The sequence below is a fragment of the Pleuronectes platessa genome, chromosome 12, assembly GCF_947347685.1.
Source record: "Pleuronectes platessa chromosome 12, fPlePla1.1, whole genome shotgun sequence".
In the NCBI taxonomy this organism is placed as follows: domain Eukaryota; kingdom Metazoa; phylum Chordata; class Actinopteri; order Pleuronectiformes; family Pleuronectidae; genus Pleuronectes; species Pleuronectes platessa.
In genome coordinates, this window is record NC_070637.1 from 14,628,964 (window position 1) to 14,645,349 (window position 16,386).

At 43.2% G+C, this 16,386-nt stretch overlaps 1 protein-coding gene across 3 annotated transcripts; it reads left to right on the forward strand.

Annotated features, from left to right (window-relative positions):
• Positions 1-4,852: 4,852 nt before the first annotated feature.
• Positions 4,853-14,269, forward strand: vstm4a (V-set and transmembrane domain containing 4a). Of its 3 annotated transcripts, XR_008341464.1 has the most exons (9): positions 4,856-5,190; positions 6,382-6,837; positions 9,998-10,051; positions 10,157-10,264; positions 10,356-10,389; positions 10,641-10,789; positions 12,153-12,220; positions 12,378-12,462; positions 13,702-13,821. XR_008341464.1 is itself a non-coding variant. In XM_053435624.1 (8 exons), exons 1-8 carry the CDS (start codon positions 5,142-5,144, stop codon positions 13,855-13,857), a joined length of 1,074 nt encoding a protein of 357 aa, XP_053291599.1. In that variant the 5' UTR covers positions 4,853-5,141; the 3' UTR covers positions 13,858-14,269. The 3 variants fall into 3 exon arrangements, 2 of the variants coding, with proteins under 2 accessions (XP_053291599.1, XP_053291601.1); XM_053435624.1 differs by lacking the exon at positions 12,378-12,462 and having other exon boundaries at positions 4,853-5,190; positions 13,702-14,269; XM_053435626.1 differs by having other exon boundaries at positions 12,378-13,844.
• Positions 14,270-16,386: the final 2,117 nt, after the last annotated feature.

A 16,386-nucleotide genomic window follows, 5' to 3' on the forward strand; every position in this document is an offset into this window, starting at 1 on the left:
AGAAAAACTGCACAAGAAGAGAAGCAGAGGAAAGCTGCACTAGAGGAACAGCAGTGGAAAGCTGCAAAGGAAAAGCAGCAGAGGAGAGCAACTCTTATTGAGGAGCAGCAAAGGAAGGCTGCTCAAGAGGAGCAGCAGAGGGAAGCTGCACAAGAGGAGCAGCAGAGGAGAGCTGTAAAAGAGGAACAACAGTGGAAAGCTGCAAAAGAGGAGCAGCAGAGGAGAGCGGGTCTGATTGAGGAGCAGCAAAGGATAGCTGCACAAGAAGACCAGCAGAGGAAAGCTGCACAAGAGGAGAAGCAGAGGAAAGCTGCACAAGAGGAGCTGCAGAGGAGAGTTGCACAAGAGGAACAACAGTGGAAAGCTGCAAAAGAGGAGCAGCAGAGGAGAACGGGTCTGATTGAGGAGCAGCAAAGGAAAGCTGCACAAGAGGACCAGCAGAGGAAAGCTGCACAAGAGGAGAAGCAGAGGAAAGCTGCTCAAGAGGAGCAGCAGAGGACAGCTGCTCAAGAGGAGAAGCAGAGGAAAGCTGCACAAGAGGAGAAGCAGAGGAAAGCTGTCCAAGAGGACCAGCAGAGGAAAGCTGCACAAGAAGAGCAGCAAATAACTGCTGCTCTGATTGAGGAGAAGCAAAGAAAAGCTGCACAAGAGGAGCAGCAAAGGATAGCAAAACAGAGAGAGGAGAAGAGAGTCACTCAAATTGAGCAGGAAAATAGAAGAACACAGGGAGAGGAGGAGGACAGGAAAGCTGCTGAAAAAGAGAAACAAATTATGAAACTTAGAGTAGAAAAACAAGCCAAAGAAGAGAGGACTAGATCACTTGAGGAGAGCAAAGCAGAGGAGGGGAGGGGGGAAGCACAAGAACAGATAGCTCAAAGAGAGGATGAGATCATGGCTAAAAGGAGAGAAGAAGAAGAAATGCGTGTGTTTCAGAGAGAAAAAGAGAGAGCTGCTCAGATGGAGGAGCACAAAAGAGCAGCACAAATGAGGGATGCTCTCCAGTACTACGCCATATCCTCAGCAGAACCAGAGCGGAAATCCAAAGAAAGACAAGTACGCTCCCCTTTACCCTCCCAACAAAAACACCATCCATCAGTGCGTGAGTCAACTGAAGACTCAGGATACCCCACTCGGTCTTACAGGCCACCTGGCTCTGCATCTCCAGCTCCTTCTCTGCCCCGCTCCAACAACTCCTCTCCTGCTCTGGGAGGCAAGCTCTCGATGTTCAGGGTGAAGGATAACACGATCAGAAGTTCTCCTTTCACGAAGTCGGTCAAACCACGCTTCCATAAGAATTTTGGAGAGGACCTCCGTGTGGGTTCCCCCATGGAAAGGGTGTCAGAGAGAGAAGAGGAGCAGGGGATAATGAGACATAGTGTTGGAGTTCCCGTCCATTCTGACACAGGGTTAAACAGACATGCTGTTATCAAAGAATCTTCATCACAGGAATACTCTGCCCATCTCACACAACATAGGCCATACTCCAGGAGGAGCATTGTTCTGGATGACGATGACTCCCGCTCGGTCATGAGCAACATGTCAGAGGATGTGGAGAGTTTTGCTACCAGTGCTGCTGACATTGCAGATATACGAGCCTTGTATGACTTTGATAGGCCTGAATCAGCCTGTAGTTTCAGCAGTGATGTGTCTCGTTCAATGGGCAGGCCTCCAGTGGTTCCCCCAAAGAGCGACAAAGCCTTGCGCAGGGCAAAAAGGTTAACTACTCGGAGGATAAAGAAGGAGACGTGCAGAGCAGTAGAAGACGGCCCGGCTGGAGTTGGAAAGCCTCTTCAAGAAGTCCCTCGTCCGTCCTCCTCCACTGAGGTACACTCCTCCAACAAACATGCTGTGGCTTCTCCTCATTTTTCCTCTCCTGTGTCCCTTGCTCATGCTCCAGCAATGGAGTCTGGCTTGCCTTCTTCCCGCACAGAGCGCACATCATCTCACCACGCTGTCCACACTTCCCCTAATGCCTCTGGTCCTGGCTCCCTCCCAGTTGCCTCGCCTTTTGCTACTGCCTCTGTTATCCTCCCCGTTGCCTCACCTCATGCTAATGGCCCTGTGTCCCACACTGCTGCTCCTAAAACGGTTTCTCATGTTTTCTCTTCTCCCACTCTCCATCATGCCAACCATCCAGCTCCGGTGACACAGTACCATGTTGAGTCAAGCTATCCCCAGTCCTACCCACTGACTCAGCGCAAGGTGCTGCAAGACATCGGCTCTGGTCAGTATTTCGTAGTGGACGTACCTGTTCAAGTGAAAACAAAGACTTTCTTTGACCCACAGACGGGAAAGTATGTTCAGCTGAATGTGCGTGAATCTGGCAAGAGCACCTCCCAACCCCAGTCCCAGCAAAACTACTCTCAGCCCCAGCTGCAGACCCAGATGAAGTCGCAACAACAGACCATCTCCCAGGCCTCTCCCACTGGCAAGCCCCTTATGCTTTATCAAGGCTACCAAGGGTATTCCCAGGGATACCAACCAGCAGCGGTCAACTCCATGCCCCCCCACAGCTCATCAGCCCCCATGACTCACCAACAGAACCAACAGTCTGTCAGGGAGAACCACAGCTACGGATATCCAGTCCCTGAAATGAGACAGTACTCTGAAGAGCATCGCTACAGCCCGGAGAAGACACCATACATGGACACAGTTAATGATACAGAGAAAACATATAACACAGTTTACAACACACATGGCTCATATGAGGCGTTCCCAGAGTGTGACACAAACAGCCAGCTTGCAGGAAGCTCTGTGTGTGAAAATGAAAACTCAGCCCACTCACGATGTCAACCCAGAGATATTATACCTATCACTGAACTGGAAGACTTTATGGAAGTGTCTGACTGGTGAGAACACAGACTGATTAATTATGTACAAATAATGTAAAGCAAACAAGAAGCCAAATAAAGTATTTGATCATATAAAGATAAGCAGAAGAAATGAGTGAATGGATTGTTACATCCAGCATTTGAAGTGACTTTTTTTCAAATGAAGGAAGTATCTGAGTGAATAGTTTTTTTGAGATGCTGTTCAATTGCTGCTGTTCAATTGCTGCTGATGATTGTAGAGATTCATTGTCAAGCTATTTATTGTGTTACAGAGAAGTTCACCATTCCATTAACATGAACGTGAGAAGCTGAGATATGTGTATACAGTGTGATCAGTATCACGGAGCCTCGTAAACCTAGAAGGAGGTTCCCATACATTAAACAGCAGAAGAATGTCGACAGTGTTTAGTAGGTTGGAGAAATGTTGATCTCTGCTACAAACACTGACCTATTTAAGTTTCCCTTTTTTTGTTGTTGAAGAAATTCTTCTTTTGGAATTTTTGATGCATGAGATATAAAGATCTTCAGATGGTGTAAAGGATAATTTGTTTACTCAACCCTGTTATTAAGGTTTTGTTTCAGACAGTAGTCCATTTTGGAAAATTGGAAGTTTGAAGGAATGTTTCTGTGTTGCTGTGAAACAGAGTAGTGTGAAATAGACTTGTTCAGCCAATAAAAAACAATCTTAATTCAATGAAACAATTGTTCGTCACAATGACTGTCTAACAGAATCTGCCACGTAAAAGTTACAAATAAACAAAAAGGTAAAATAAAAGATAATTGCTGAGGGAAGATTTTATTTTACTACTCAAAGTCGGTAACAACAATAACTGCCACTGGCATCCTGCTCTTGAAAAGTACCTTAGGTCTGAATGACTCAAAATAAAGACTTGTTTTACTGAGTGCATAACACAATTACGAAGTGTTGTTCAGAGAGCACAATAATATGTCTTGAGAGATTCCAGGAACATAAAAAGGAGAAAATAACATTTTGGTGATGCCTTGTCTTTTATTTCCCTTGATTCACAAGCGCAGATTAAATGTTCATGACATTGCTGAGAAATGCTTGCATACACTCATGTGGTATTGTTGTCCCCCTGAGAAGCAATAGCTTGCTTTGACCACTGCAGGGCAGAGGAGAGTAATCTCTCCTTGGAAGACTTGAACTTCAGACTCGTGGAAAGGAAAACTTGAGGGAAACCCCAAGTGAAAGACACACTTAAGAAGATATATTACTTCTCCAATGACACCAGAATTATTATTTTGGCATTTTTACACATCACCCACAATTGATAAAACATGTACTGCGGCCTGAATTTAATCTGAATGTACAGTACAAATACTTTCTTTTCAAAACAAAGGATTTAGTCAAGGTTAGAAAACGACCGAACCACCTTATCAAAGCAGCCGCACATTTTCCACTGAATCCATCCATTCGACAGAGGTCATATGTAGGAAGGGTTAAATCTGTTGTGTAATTCCATTTGGCTTTGGCAGAGCTCAAAGCGCCAGCAGAAGCCCTGCCTCAGCAGTTTGGGCTGCCCAATAAAGCAGCAGGCTTCATACCACTGGGACAGTTTGACAACCACAGCAGGAGACAGGCCCATGCCACTCTGTCCAGCAACTAGACAGGGAGAGGTCCCAGCACGCACGCACGCACGCATGCACGCACGCACGCACACACGCACACACGCACACGCACACACACACACACATATCCAACTTAAGTATGCAAGCAGAAAAACAGCTTACATATATGAACACCAACATTTCCTCATTGTAAAGATTATTGGGAAATGCAAGATGAGTACTAGTTGATTGTGAGAGTAACTGGGGTAATGGAAATGCATTTTCAGCACTTTGTTGTGTATGCCCCTCAAAATGACACATAATGACAAGGGCATGCACACACACATACAAACATACACACACAAACACACAAGCCACAAGACTTGACCGTCGCTTTAGGAGCCCGGGGGTTTTGGGCCAGGGTCCAAGACTCCTCACAGAAACACAGGAAATGACATTTCCTACATTCTGCAGGACACACAGAAAGAGGGAGAGACGGGCAGAGCGAGAGAGAGAGAGAGAGGGAGAGAGAGAGAGAGCACTGGGAGAGTGAGTGGGAGTTTCTAAGTGGGAACAGAACATTTACTGTTTCATATTACACAAAAAGCAGAGAAAGAGGAGAAGAGTTAATGGTGGGTAAGGGGTAGTGGTGGGTCGTGCGGTCCGGCTCTGTTTTGAATGTAGCTGCTAGTTGAGGTGCTGTGCAGTTGTCTGGGTTTATGGATTCGCTGACTGTGGAAAATGTACTTCTCTATAGTGGTCCTTGTCCTGACTAAGGCTCTGTTCACAGGTAAGTTTACCTTGTCAACAACAATGTAAGAGACAGAGAGCGAGCATGCAAGTAAGAGAGTGTGTCTGATGTTCTAACCTGGTGATCTAACATAAACCACAGTGGAGCCATAATTGTTGCGTTTATTATGAAACTTTGGAATGTATATAATGTCAAAACATCTCCTGATAGTCACTGGTTCTATACAAAAGTTGTAAGCCATTCTTTCATTATGGGAAATATTGACGTAGCAATCACAGCAAATGTGGCTTTGATTAAAAGGAAAGCCGTTGCGGAGTTTGTTCTCTGTGAGAAAACCTCAGTGTAATAATAAGCATTCCATACACTTCCATAAAGTGGACTCACAACTCATATGCCCTGTAATCGTTTGCTTATTTTCAGTTCTCTGTATGTCATGTTAGTTTGAATCCCTTTATGTTGTCACATCAAGCAGCGTAGGAGCCTGAGGGAGATTCCCCACCTCACCCTGCAGGCAAAAAAACAAAAAACAGCAAGAATCCCAGATGGTCCCTGTTATCTTGTCGCTTTTCTCTTTGCTCTGTTTTGGAGAGTAAAGTTCTGAGGATGAATGTTTCCCACCTGTAGATTTTCTCCGCCCGTCTGATCACACATATTGTGTCCAGACCCAGTGTCTCTGCTAGAGACAGACCTGACCTCGCTGGCAGAGGAATCAAACACAACTACCTCCTCCAGGGTTTTTTGCTTTTCTCGCTCTCAGTCCTCATCGTTTCTCTTTGCTATTACCAACTAAATTCCCACTCAGTGACAGAATTACTTTAACTGTAAAAAAGGAGAACTCGAGATAATGTGAGCTGTATAAATCCAAGTGGCCATTGTGGGGGCGCATATAAACTTACTTGCCACAATTATGTGTAATTGAGAGGAAATTAAACATGTTGCAAAAAATGAACTTTTTCCGTGTGTGGCACGCTACCAACTTAAAACGCAGGGAGGAGTCCCTATTGTTTTGTAAAATAGTACTTTATAGTTTGTTTGATTGTATTGTGCCATAAAACATGCAACTTGCAAAAAATAAGGGTGATAAAGTGATAAAGTGGATAGCACGGTTTGCTAACAGCCAGAAGGTTCCCAGTTCGAATCCCTGTTGCTTTCCCTGGGCCTTTCTGTGTGGAGTTTGCCGTCTGTGGGTTTTCCTCCCAAAGTTATATTCTTTGTGTCTTTTGTCCACAGATGTATGTCACGCTCTCAATGTGACACTGACCCCAGGACCTGTTGTGATGGTAACAGAGAAAGACAACGTGACCCTGTCCTGCCTGGTATCTCAGAGGAAGAGGAGCAGCAGCGTTCTCATCCTTCGCTGGTTCTTCTCACCTCTTGCAGCTCCGACTCTCCTCCCTCCTCCATCCTCTCCATCCTCCTCCTCCCCCCCAGCCCTGGACCCCTCCCAATTTCTGATCGTGAAGATGGGCATAAAGAAAATGAAGCTGTACGGTAACTACACCCGTCATTTCCCCCAGCCAAAGTTTCGCCTGTACGAGGAGGCGGAGGGGGAGCTGTATCGGTTGCGGATCTTCAGCGTGGCAGGGGCGGATCAGGGGTTCTACACGTGCAAGGTTCAGGAGATCCGCAAATTCAGAAACACGTGGAGATCCTCGTCCAATGGTACCAGCACCACACAGCTCACAGGTAACTGCAAGTGTGCTGTTACACATCGTGCTCTTCATGTTGCCCGTGGAAAGCTGCAAGGCCACATTTTTGGCCGATGTTGGGGTGGAAATTGAGAGATAGAGGGTTGAGAGTTGACATCAGCTGCTGCTTTTCTATTTTCCTGCTCTTTAAATCAAACCAAGTGCTTGGAAGTCTTAGCCCCTTTCTCAGCAAGTATTCTACGTGTCCTTGAGCAAGACGTTGGATTCTGACTGTCTTCTGATGAAGGACAAGTTAGGCTGTGAAACATCAACACAAATTATGTTAGTATTTCCCAACTTCCAGCATAATTAGGGGTCAGATTGTAATAACCTTTTAGCCTTTTGTCAGATCAAATCCAAGAAAATGTATTAACTCACTTGATTCAAGCAGGACAGAAAAGAAAACGCATAAGACGCTGCATTGTATAACCCACTACACTTAAGATTTTTTCTTGCAACCCTTAGCACTGACAAGAGAGAATCAAAGGAAAAGGGGATTTCTGGTGTTATTACTTTGAACTGTTTTCCATGGAATACTCCTAGCTGTCCAAGGAATTCCCTCACAGCCACACACACACAGCGTGGAGGCTGGTGTCTCCATGCCGTCTGGCAACAGAAATGCCTGAATAAAGGAAGAGCAATAGTTTTTGTTAAAGGATAAAGGGCAAGAAGAAGTGTCTAGCGTGTATTCTTTGACTCTATAGTGCTGTTATTTGCTGTAAGTACAGCCTATATGTGTTTCAGCGTGACCCCAATCCTCTGGCATTTCCATCTCAAAACAATGAGCTCACACATCCAAACCACACTCAACAATATCTCTCTGTGTGTTTGAGTGAGCGTGAGGAGTAAAAGTGTTGCTGAGCTGGCTAAAAAGAAAAAGCTCTAAGAAGCAATAACCTGCTTTCTCTCAGAAAGTCCAAAACTCAGAAAAACATGACGTCAGCACTCTGGGTTCACTTTTATGCAAACCTCAGGAGAACGTTGACTTGAGGATTCAGTTGCACTGGAACTTATTTAAGTCTACATCAAATTTGGATAATAACTGACCTTAATCAGATGCAGTACAATCTTTTGAGATTTGACTGGATTCAATGCAGAGGACACATCTGTCAGTTTGGGATGCACAGGATTTAATAGAGATTAAGGACGGTGCTAGGTGGAGCTACGTTTGAATCATTTGCCCACTTTACCTTTCACTAGTTCTATGCCTGGCACTTTAAGTGAGACGGACCCATCTGGCAACGCCCTGCCCTACATTCAGGGCAACGTCCCTCTAAGGAAGCCACACGACCTCAGGCATCTCCGACATGCATCGACCACCGATCCAGAAAACACAAGAGCTGACATTATGAGGGTAAACAAAGAGAAAACCAAGTTGAACTGTCAGTAAGATCCAGGGAAGCCCTCGGTCTGCAGAGCTCAGAGCAGAAGTTACACCCCACTGAGATCTCTGCACCACTCTCACTACAAATGTGTTTCACAGCGGGAAGATGGTTTGTCCTCTCCCACATCTTTAAATCCCACCTTCGGACCTAATGATGTAACATATGATGGTTCAGGGCTCTTTAAAAAAAAACTGTACCTCTCTTTGTGCAACCGCCTGTGCAGACATCTGTATAATCTGGATGCTATTTAGATACCGACAGCCAACCTGTTCACCTCGGGCTGCACTCGCAGATCAGATGCAGATTTTCTTTGTGGTTACCCACACTGGGCAGATACGTGGTTTTCTCACAGTAACTGTTAACAGCTCACATGTCTGCTACTTAGGGCCTCTGAGTCATCAAATTAGACTCAGGCACAATTTGTATAATTAACATTTTTTTTTTTTTTAGGCTATTATTATTTCTCTTTAAACAGTGGATGGTCAAAACTCAGTAAAAATAGAATCAGTAGAGAGCATTCCTACGTCAAGGCCCAACAGGCTCCTTAAAATTCAATTTTTTGCTTGGATCTGCACAAAAATGAAAATGTTGAAAGCACTCTATCTGTAGATGTTAAAGAAATTTAAATAAAGAGTCTGGATTGGTATTGCTAAATAATAAAAATGCAGACAGAAACATCACCTCTTGGCAGAGATAATTATATATACATATATTTAACATGTTGCCCCCCCAAAAAGCACATAATCACAGGGCTCTCATATGTCATATATGTAAACACCCTGTCTTCTTCTGTAGGTTTTTATTTGGTTAGTGGGAGTCACATGAGCAGACTGGGCTCCATCAATTTTAGCTCACTGACATAAATGGGTGACAACCGCCTCCTGAAGAGGTTTAATAGGCCCCCAGCAGCCCGTACGTATGGGACAGATTGGGGTTAATAATCCCCATTTAATGGCCTGATAATTGCTTAGATTGCTTATATTGAATTGCACATTCGTCAATCTAGTCTTTTAACTCTTATCTCTGGCTGCTAGATACATATTTTAGATAAAAAAAAGGATTATAGTGAATAATACAATTATTGTAAGTCAATGTTTCTGATGTCTGGTCACAATACAAAAAACCTTGCTCCCTGACAATGTGCCGTCTGGAACAGGCCAGAAGTCAATTAGAGTTAATATCTTATCATTTCTTATTAATATGTTTATCAACCTGTGTTTTAAAAGACGTATTAAAATCTCATTAAGGGGAGCGGAGAGACACAGTAATTTATGTACACAGCTTCTCTCCTTGTTAAATAGCCCTGACCTATACACAGCCCATCATTCATCCGCACAAGCTGACGACTTCTTGTTCGCTCTCTTGTCACAGAGACACAGCAAACTGCAACGTTAAACAATAGTGCAGTGACCAACAGAAGGAAGTGGGTTTTCAAAGCAACAGGGAATCTCTAAAAATTCAAGAACAGCAGCATTGTGTGTGTGTGTGTGTGTGTGTGTGTGTGTGTGTGTGTGTGTGTGTGTTTGTGTGTGTGTGTGTGTGTGTGTGTGTGTGTGTGTGTATGTGTGTGTGTGTGTGTGTGTGTGTGTGGTGGGTTTGGCTGATGCTGCAGCAGACTCTCCCTTCTCGACAGCGGTTTTGATATTTCTGGAAACCACTGAGGCCGTCTGCTGTGTTGGGACAGTTCCCTCAGACAACAGCAATTTACAAAGATTTTTTCTTGTCTGGACTTGTCCTGTTTGCTGACTCTGTCTTTAACAATCGTTTCCCCAGTGCACTTCACTCTGGAGGACGGCAGCAATGAAGGACTGTGGCGTTTATTTGCAGGTACGGTTTTCATCTCTGGCTTTACTTCTATTTAGCGTTACAAAATAAAAGTCTGAAGATGCTGCTGATGATCCTTTTCTCACATGATCTCGTCACCTTTTGAAGATGTCTATCTGTGCGCTGTGCTGATCTGCTCACTGGGCCTGTTGTCCATCTTCCTGTTCACTCTGGTTCTCACGTGCCAGTACTTTCACAGACGACACAGGCTCAAAGGTAAATTTCCGTTAAAGTAACTTTATATTTCTATCTTTGTCTATTGTGCTATTAAGAAAACGTGATTTTTCTTCTGCTGTTTTCTCTGCAGCCAGTTACCTGCTGGTCAAGTGTCCAGAAAGCAGGTACATTATGCTCTTTATCATGTATTTCTGGTTAGAGCCAACATTATTAGACAAAGTCACCTTGGGCTTTGACATCTTGTTATGCCATTTTAATGGATCAAATTAATAATTAATGGCTCACAAAAATAATTAGAAGACACATTTGAAAGAAAAGTCCATTGTCAGGCCTATGTACCTTTGTCTTATTGATTAATTGCTAATGAAAGTGTGAGTTTCAGTTGAATTTAGTGGTAAACCTCTGCTCCGTGCAGCTCAGGAGAGACTGTGACCAGCTCCAGCAGCTCCTCCAGCTACTCCCCAAGAGCGCAGAGGAAAGACACCAGACGGAAACCTGACAGAAGAGTCACAGTAACACCACCTAAACTACCTGTAGAGCCTCTACCGCACATACCAGCCAAAGGTAACATGAATATTTGAGAGTAGGAGCCACGAGGTGAATTTTTTATTCCCTATAACCATTTACAAATTAAGTCAATGGTTCTCAAACTGGTAAGCTTGAGACCCAAATGCTATAGTTTCAGAGTGGATGAGAGTTTGGAGAAGTATGGAAGGTTTTTCCATCTAAGATTGTTTTATTTAAAGGATTTCAGGGCTGGGGAGGCAAAAAGGTCCTCAAGTTGGGAACGATTGGGGCTGTAAATATATTTTATGCAGCAAACTAAACAGATTTTATTCTAACATGTACCGGGAAACTATACAGTGGGCACTTTATTTGTTTTTACCAGGGGGGGGGGGGGGGGGTCGTTAACCTGAGTCTTGCCTGCCTGCCGAGGATGGTAAAGTCTTTACAGATGTTTTAACAGCCCCCGATACGGTATAGATAGATAGATGGATAGATTACTTCATTCATCCCCGAAGGGAAATTAAGTCGTCATAGCAGCAGGTATATTTGAATACAATAAAATACAATAGAATAAAATAAAAAATATTGAGGTAGAAAAAAAAAAAAAGAAAAAAAAAAAGACATTTCCCCGTGCTGCTGATGATCACTATATGGGGACAGACAATCAGTCGAAAGAAAATGAGTGAGAGCGCTCCTCCTGATCTTTTCAATGCCATTCAATTTCCACTTTATGAAAATAAACTGCGATTTAGTTACCAGCACTAACTATGAGATGGGCGACTGGCTGAGATGGGATGGCCGTATTGGAAAGGATTTTCCAAGAAATTAATTTTTGGTAATTTGGGTTTAAAGGGGATGGCATCTCCCCTCATCCCACCAACAAATCACCAACTTAATATGAAGGTCAGATGGTGGTTACCACGTATCATGGAGGAGACGGGTTCAGCTTCCAGTGCTTACATATTTTTGCGTTGACTTTCTCTCTCAGGTTCCTCACACACTGAAGGCATTAGAGTCCCATGGAGCTGAGGGAGGCTCCAGGCCCTGAGAAAAAGAAATTAGCGAATAAAGAAAACATGGATTAAATGAAGGTATCCAGCAAATGCAAAAGCAGAAAAGGATATCTTCCGCATAATTCTATTTCCATGACGAAAACATCAGCAGAGATTTGGGCAGAGAACAGACTGATAATAAAACTTAATACTCTGTTGGGGTAAAGTCCCACTGGGTGTATCGCCTGAGGTTAATTCAACACGGACAGAAACATTGAAAATGTCAGAATAAAGCTACTGCACCTCGACTATGTGAAGTATAACACGGCTGTGAAGGATGATTTCGATTTCCATCACACAGCCATATTTGTGAACTCATTCCCCCTGGCTGTTGTTTTGAGTCAATTAAGGTTGTCTCCGTTTTTTAGTGCCTGTTGCTGCAAAGAGACCTCAAAAGCCCAGAAGGTTAAAGACTCAGCCGAGGAGATCTGCCGCTGTAAGTCTCTTTATTATCACCCATCATTGGGGCTCACTTATTCCTATGTCCACCTCTGGCATGACTCTATTTATGAATATGTGCTATTATTTATTATTATTATATTTGTTAATATGTATTTATTAGCGTTTTAACGATTTTCTTTTCTCATTTACAGAGTTGTTATTGAGATTCGTACAAGAGGGAATTTGTCTCAAGACTGCATGATTGTCTACAGGAGTTTATTGCCATCGCTTCATTCAGTTATGAGCTTGATAATTCTATTTAGCTTTATTGCTTCTCAAACACAATTATTTATTTAGATTGCTTCATTGGTTTTATATCTACAATAAAAGTGTCAAACAAGTATATACAGAGGAAAACTGCTCAAACTAAGGATCATCCGCAGCTCCACCGTTGCCCTTCTTGTGATTTTGCATTGAAATCTTGCTACGGAGATGTGAGCATTTCTTCTGCACGCACATACTGATTGAATTAGTGCAACGAGAAGGATCTGGGGATGTTGGATAGGAATCCGGTCGAACCAAATGAGTAAACTGAATGTTCCAAGAGGTCCTGGGAAGCCTGTAAACACATATTTTCTGCAGCTAAGAAGCACCATGGAGATATTTACCACAGACAGTGAAACTATTTTACTGTTCTATGAGAAAGATGTAATGCAGAGAAGATGCATAGAGGGAAAATCAGGAAATGTTTATACTTTAAATACAACAGTTTCCAAGCCTGAGACCACTTTACCATTGAAGTTAATGGGAATGTTTGGACCCCACTGCATTTCAGATTCTATGGGTTTAAGCACCCACAATAATGCCTGGCACCCAGGTGTGCCAGCATATACAGTCCGGGAGTACATATGTATTGATTTTATAAACAGTTGGTGCTACACCTGAGCTCTTAACCCAAACTGCCACTTGGAGCGTCACTCCGGATGATCTAATCTACTACCATGAAGAAATAAAACAATGTAAAGAGAAAGCAAATTCAATTGAACTGGAAGGGCACTCAGGGAGTAACTTCTTCCGCAAAGGCCCAACAGTCCCCTTAAGACACCATGTTTTAATTCACTAGATGCAGATTTTTATTTGGCGGTTTTTAAAAACAAGATCTATAAATTAAATCAAACAAAATCAAATGAAAATGATGCAAAACTGCTGTTCTGGATGCGCACTAAAATGTAATGAGTTCTTTCTAGACTCAAAGTTTCATGGTAATCTTGCTTATTTACAGACAAACAAAACAAAAACATAACCTCCTTGGTGGAGGTAACTATTTAATAGTTCCTGTGGCCTATGGTTTAGGTTAGGGTTTGTGCAGGCAATGGCTCTTGCCTAAGGTTTAGTTGGGGCCCTGATGGTCGGGCATTCAACTGTTGAGACCACCCACTGGCAGTAACATAAGTCGACACCGCTGTAGAAGCAGTTTTTTCCTCTATTACATTATCGAGAGTTTCATTCCACTTCTCTTTTCCCTCCCTCCTTCAGCCCCGGGTATCACAGGAGGACAGTCTGACATATGCAGAACTGGAGCTGGTTCGACCGAGGCCGGAGCCCCAGGCCTCCTCCGGCACACCGGACCCCGACCCCTCAAGCCCGGACACTGTGTACGCTCAGATCTTCTTCCAGGAGAAGCAGCTGTAAACACAGCGGCTCGGTATCTCCTCCGGTGAAGGCAGAGATTTAGCTCTGACTGAGTGGCATCAAAAAGGACTATAGCCTATTTATGAACTATCAATATGGCAATTAGCTTTAGTTTTTTGGCTGCAAGTTCGCTACAGCTGCTGGTAAATGAGGCTTTTGTGTTTCCTCCCGGCAGTTTTTTGGGGTCTTATAATTCAGTTGTTTTGTTTGTTGGCATCGTTGGCCTGTGAGCCAGATGTTTATAAGAATGTTGTTACTGGTAACTATTCTGTATAAACTCAGGAGACTGTGTGGAGGTGTGTGGTGTCCATGCTCCACCTGCAGCGTCATGTCGCCGCGGCCACACTCAGCTTTTTAAATGCATTATAGCACTAATGAACAAAAATGAATAAATGTATGCCTGGGTCTGACATTCAGAGAGTTCCGCCTGTGATTCATACAAACGCTGTTTTAAATCATCTGTTCAAAGAGGTCTGGATTGCACTTTGTCAGATTTTATTTGATGTGACTGGGGTCACAAGCAAATCTGTTTTAGATGAGAGAAAAAAATGACAACATGATATGACAAACAGCTGCAGCTCGTTGTGCGTCTGACTAATGCAGCAGCACAGGCTGAGAAATGAGAAACCAATGACTTCTGTAATCGGTTAAAGAAGAAGAGAACATTTTGGGAAAAAATCTTTTGTTCTTTGGCAGAGTGTTAGATGAGAAGATCTCATTTCTAACTAACAAGTGGAACGCTGCAGGCCGGCGGCTGTTAGCCTAGCTTAGCCTTAAGAATGAAAGCAGTGGGAAACACCTAGCTTGGCTCGGCCTGAAAGTCTGTATATGTATATATAAATTCGTATAAATGTCAATATCGAACCCGTGTGAAAAATAACACACAAATGTATGGAACTTAAATATGCACAAATATATGTAAATACATAATATACTTAAATATATAAATAAAAGAAATGTATTATTTTTAAATGTAAACAGAAATATTTCCTTCACTAGTCTGTAAAATAAAAGTTTTAATTTTGGCAAACGTAAAGGCAGGTACTTCTTTGGCAGGTAAGGGCGGCTGTGGCTGAGGGGTAGAGTGGTCGTCCTCCAACCTGAAGGTCGGCGGTTCGATCCCCAGTCTGAACCATCTGCATGCCGAAGTGTCCTTGGGCAAGATGCTGAACCCTGAATGGCCCCCCATAGAATAACAAAAGTGCTGCAAGTAGATGCACTGTATGAATGTGTGTGTGAATGGGTGAATGTGAAACTGTAATGTAAAGCGCTTTGAGTGGTCATCAAGACTAGAAAAGCGCTATATAAATACAAAACCAAAACCATTACTTGTGTCCGTGAAAGTCTCATACTGATACATTTTCGTCAACCTACTGATAAATCAGTCAGGCTTTACTCCAAGCATAACAAAATGATCACTAGTAAACAAGTTCAATACATTTTTTTTTAAATACATTACAATACAGTAACATCTTTAAGTTGTGGTTTTTCAGGGGTTGACAAATGTCTAAATAAAATACGAGAAGGCACAGAAATGGCACGGGGAGCCTTCTGCTTTGGATTTCAAAGCCTCAGAGGCTCAGACATAAACAGCCAACATGAATCCTGGAAGCAGCAGGCATTACGCTCAAGTACCGGGAAAGGTGAGGGGTGTGGGCCATTTTGTGAAGGTCAGTGCGAGAGAGAAATTGATGAAGACCGAGACGCACACAGAAAGAATGATGCCCATCCACACCCTTCTCTCTGTGAGTGGGAGAGATGGAGAGAGAGACCATCATCCCCCATAGTTCAGACTCACTGACTAGGATGAACCCGCTAATGACTACATTTATTCAAATTAGACTAATTGTAATCATGGTTAATAATTAGCTTTACAGTGCATTATAATTGGGTTAGGCTACAAGATGGTTCTGCCTAGGTGCAATAATTTATTTGATTTAATTATTCTGAGGAACCCAATGGTTTGACATTTCATATCATAAAACCAGTGGTGTAGAGAGAATGGAGATGGCCGTTGCCTTTAGAGAAGGTCATTGCTCGCTCTCTGGGAAAATTATGAGGACTATTTTCCACTCTATTAAGCTACTCCACTTAGCACAATTAGCCGCACACACAAAGGTTAAAGAGAGAGACCTCCTTTATGATAGAGAAGAGTGGTGCATGTGCACAAGGGAGCGAGAGACGCAGAAAGAGAGCAAGCCTCCACATTCTAACATAATTTAAAATGGTAACTTATTTATTGGAACATCAGGGCACTGATGGTGCGTGCCAGCGTTGGACTTTTCCCCCCCGGAAGATTTAAATCAATGTTTAGAAAGTTTCAGTCTCTCTTCAGATGAGTCAGACTTATCCAAGAGTTGTGTTGTTACGGCCCTGCAGTGATTACACAGATTAAACCGTCTGATGTGGGGAAAAAGGCGTATTTGTTTGGCTCAGTTAACTGCAAACATGCGCATGAAAAAGCTGTGACAAGCAAAAAAATGATACAAGACACAAAGACATTTTACATCATCCGCAACACACACACAT

What these genes read in the sequence shown, in the direction of transcription:
- vstm4a (XM_053435624.1), top strand. Translation starts at nt 5,142, where the DNA reads ATGTACTTCTCTATAGTGGTCCTTGTCCTGACTAAGGCTCTGTTCACA. An exon ending in GACTAAGGCTCTGTTCACAG is followed by an intron (nt 5,191 to 6,381) that starts GTAAGTTTACCT and finishes TTTTGTCCACAG; the next exon opens with ATGTATGTCACGCTCTCAAT. An exon ending in ACTGTGGCGTTTATTTGCAG is followed by an intron (nt 10,052 to 10,156) that starts GTACGGTTTTCA and finishes CACCTTTTGAAG; the next exon opens with ATGTCTATCTGTGCGCTGTG.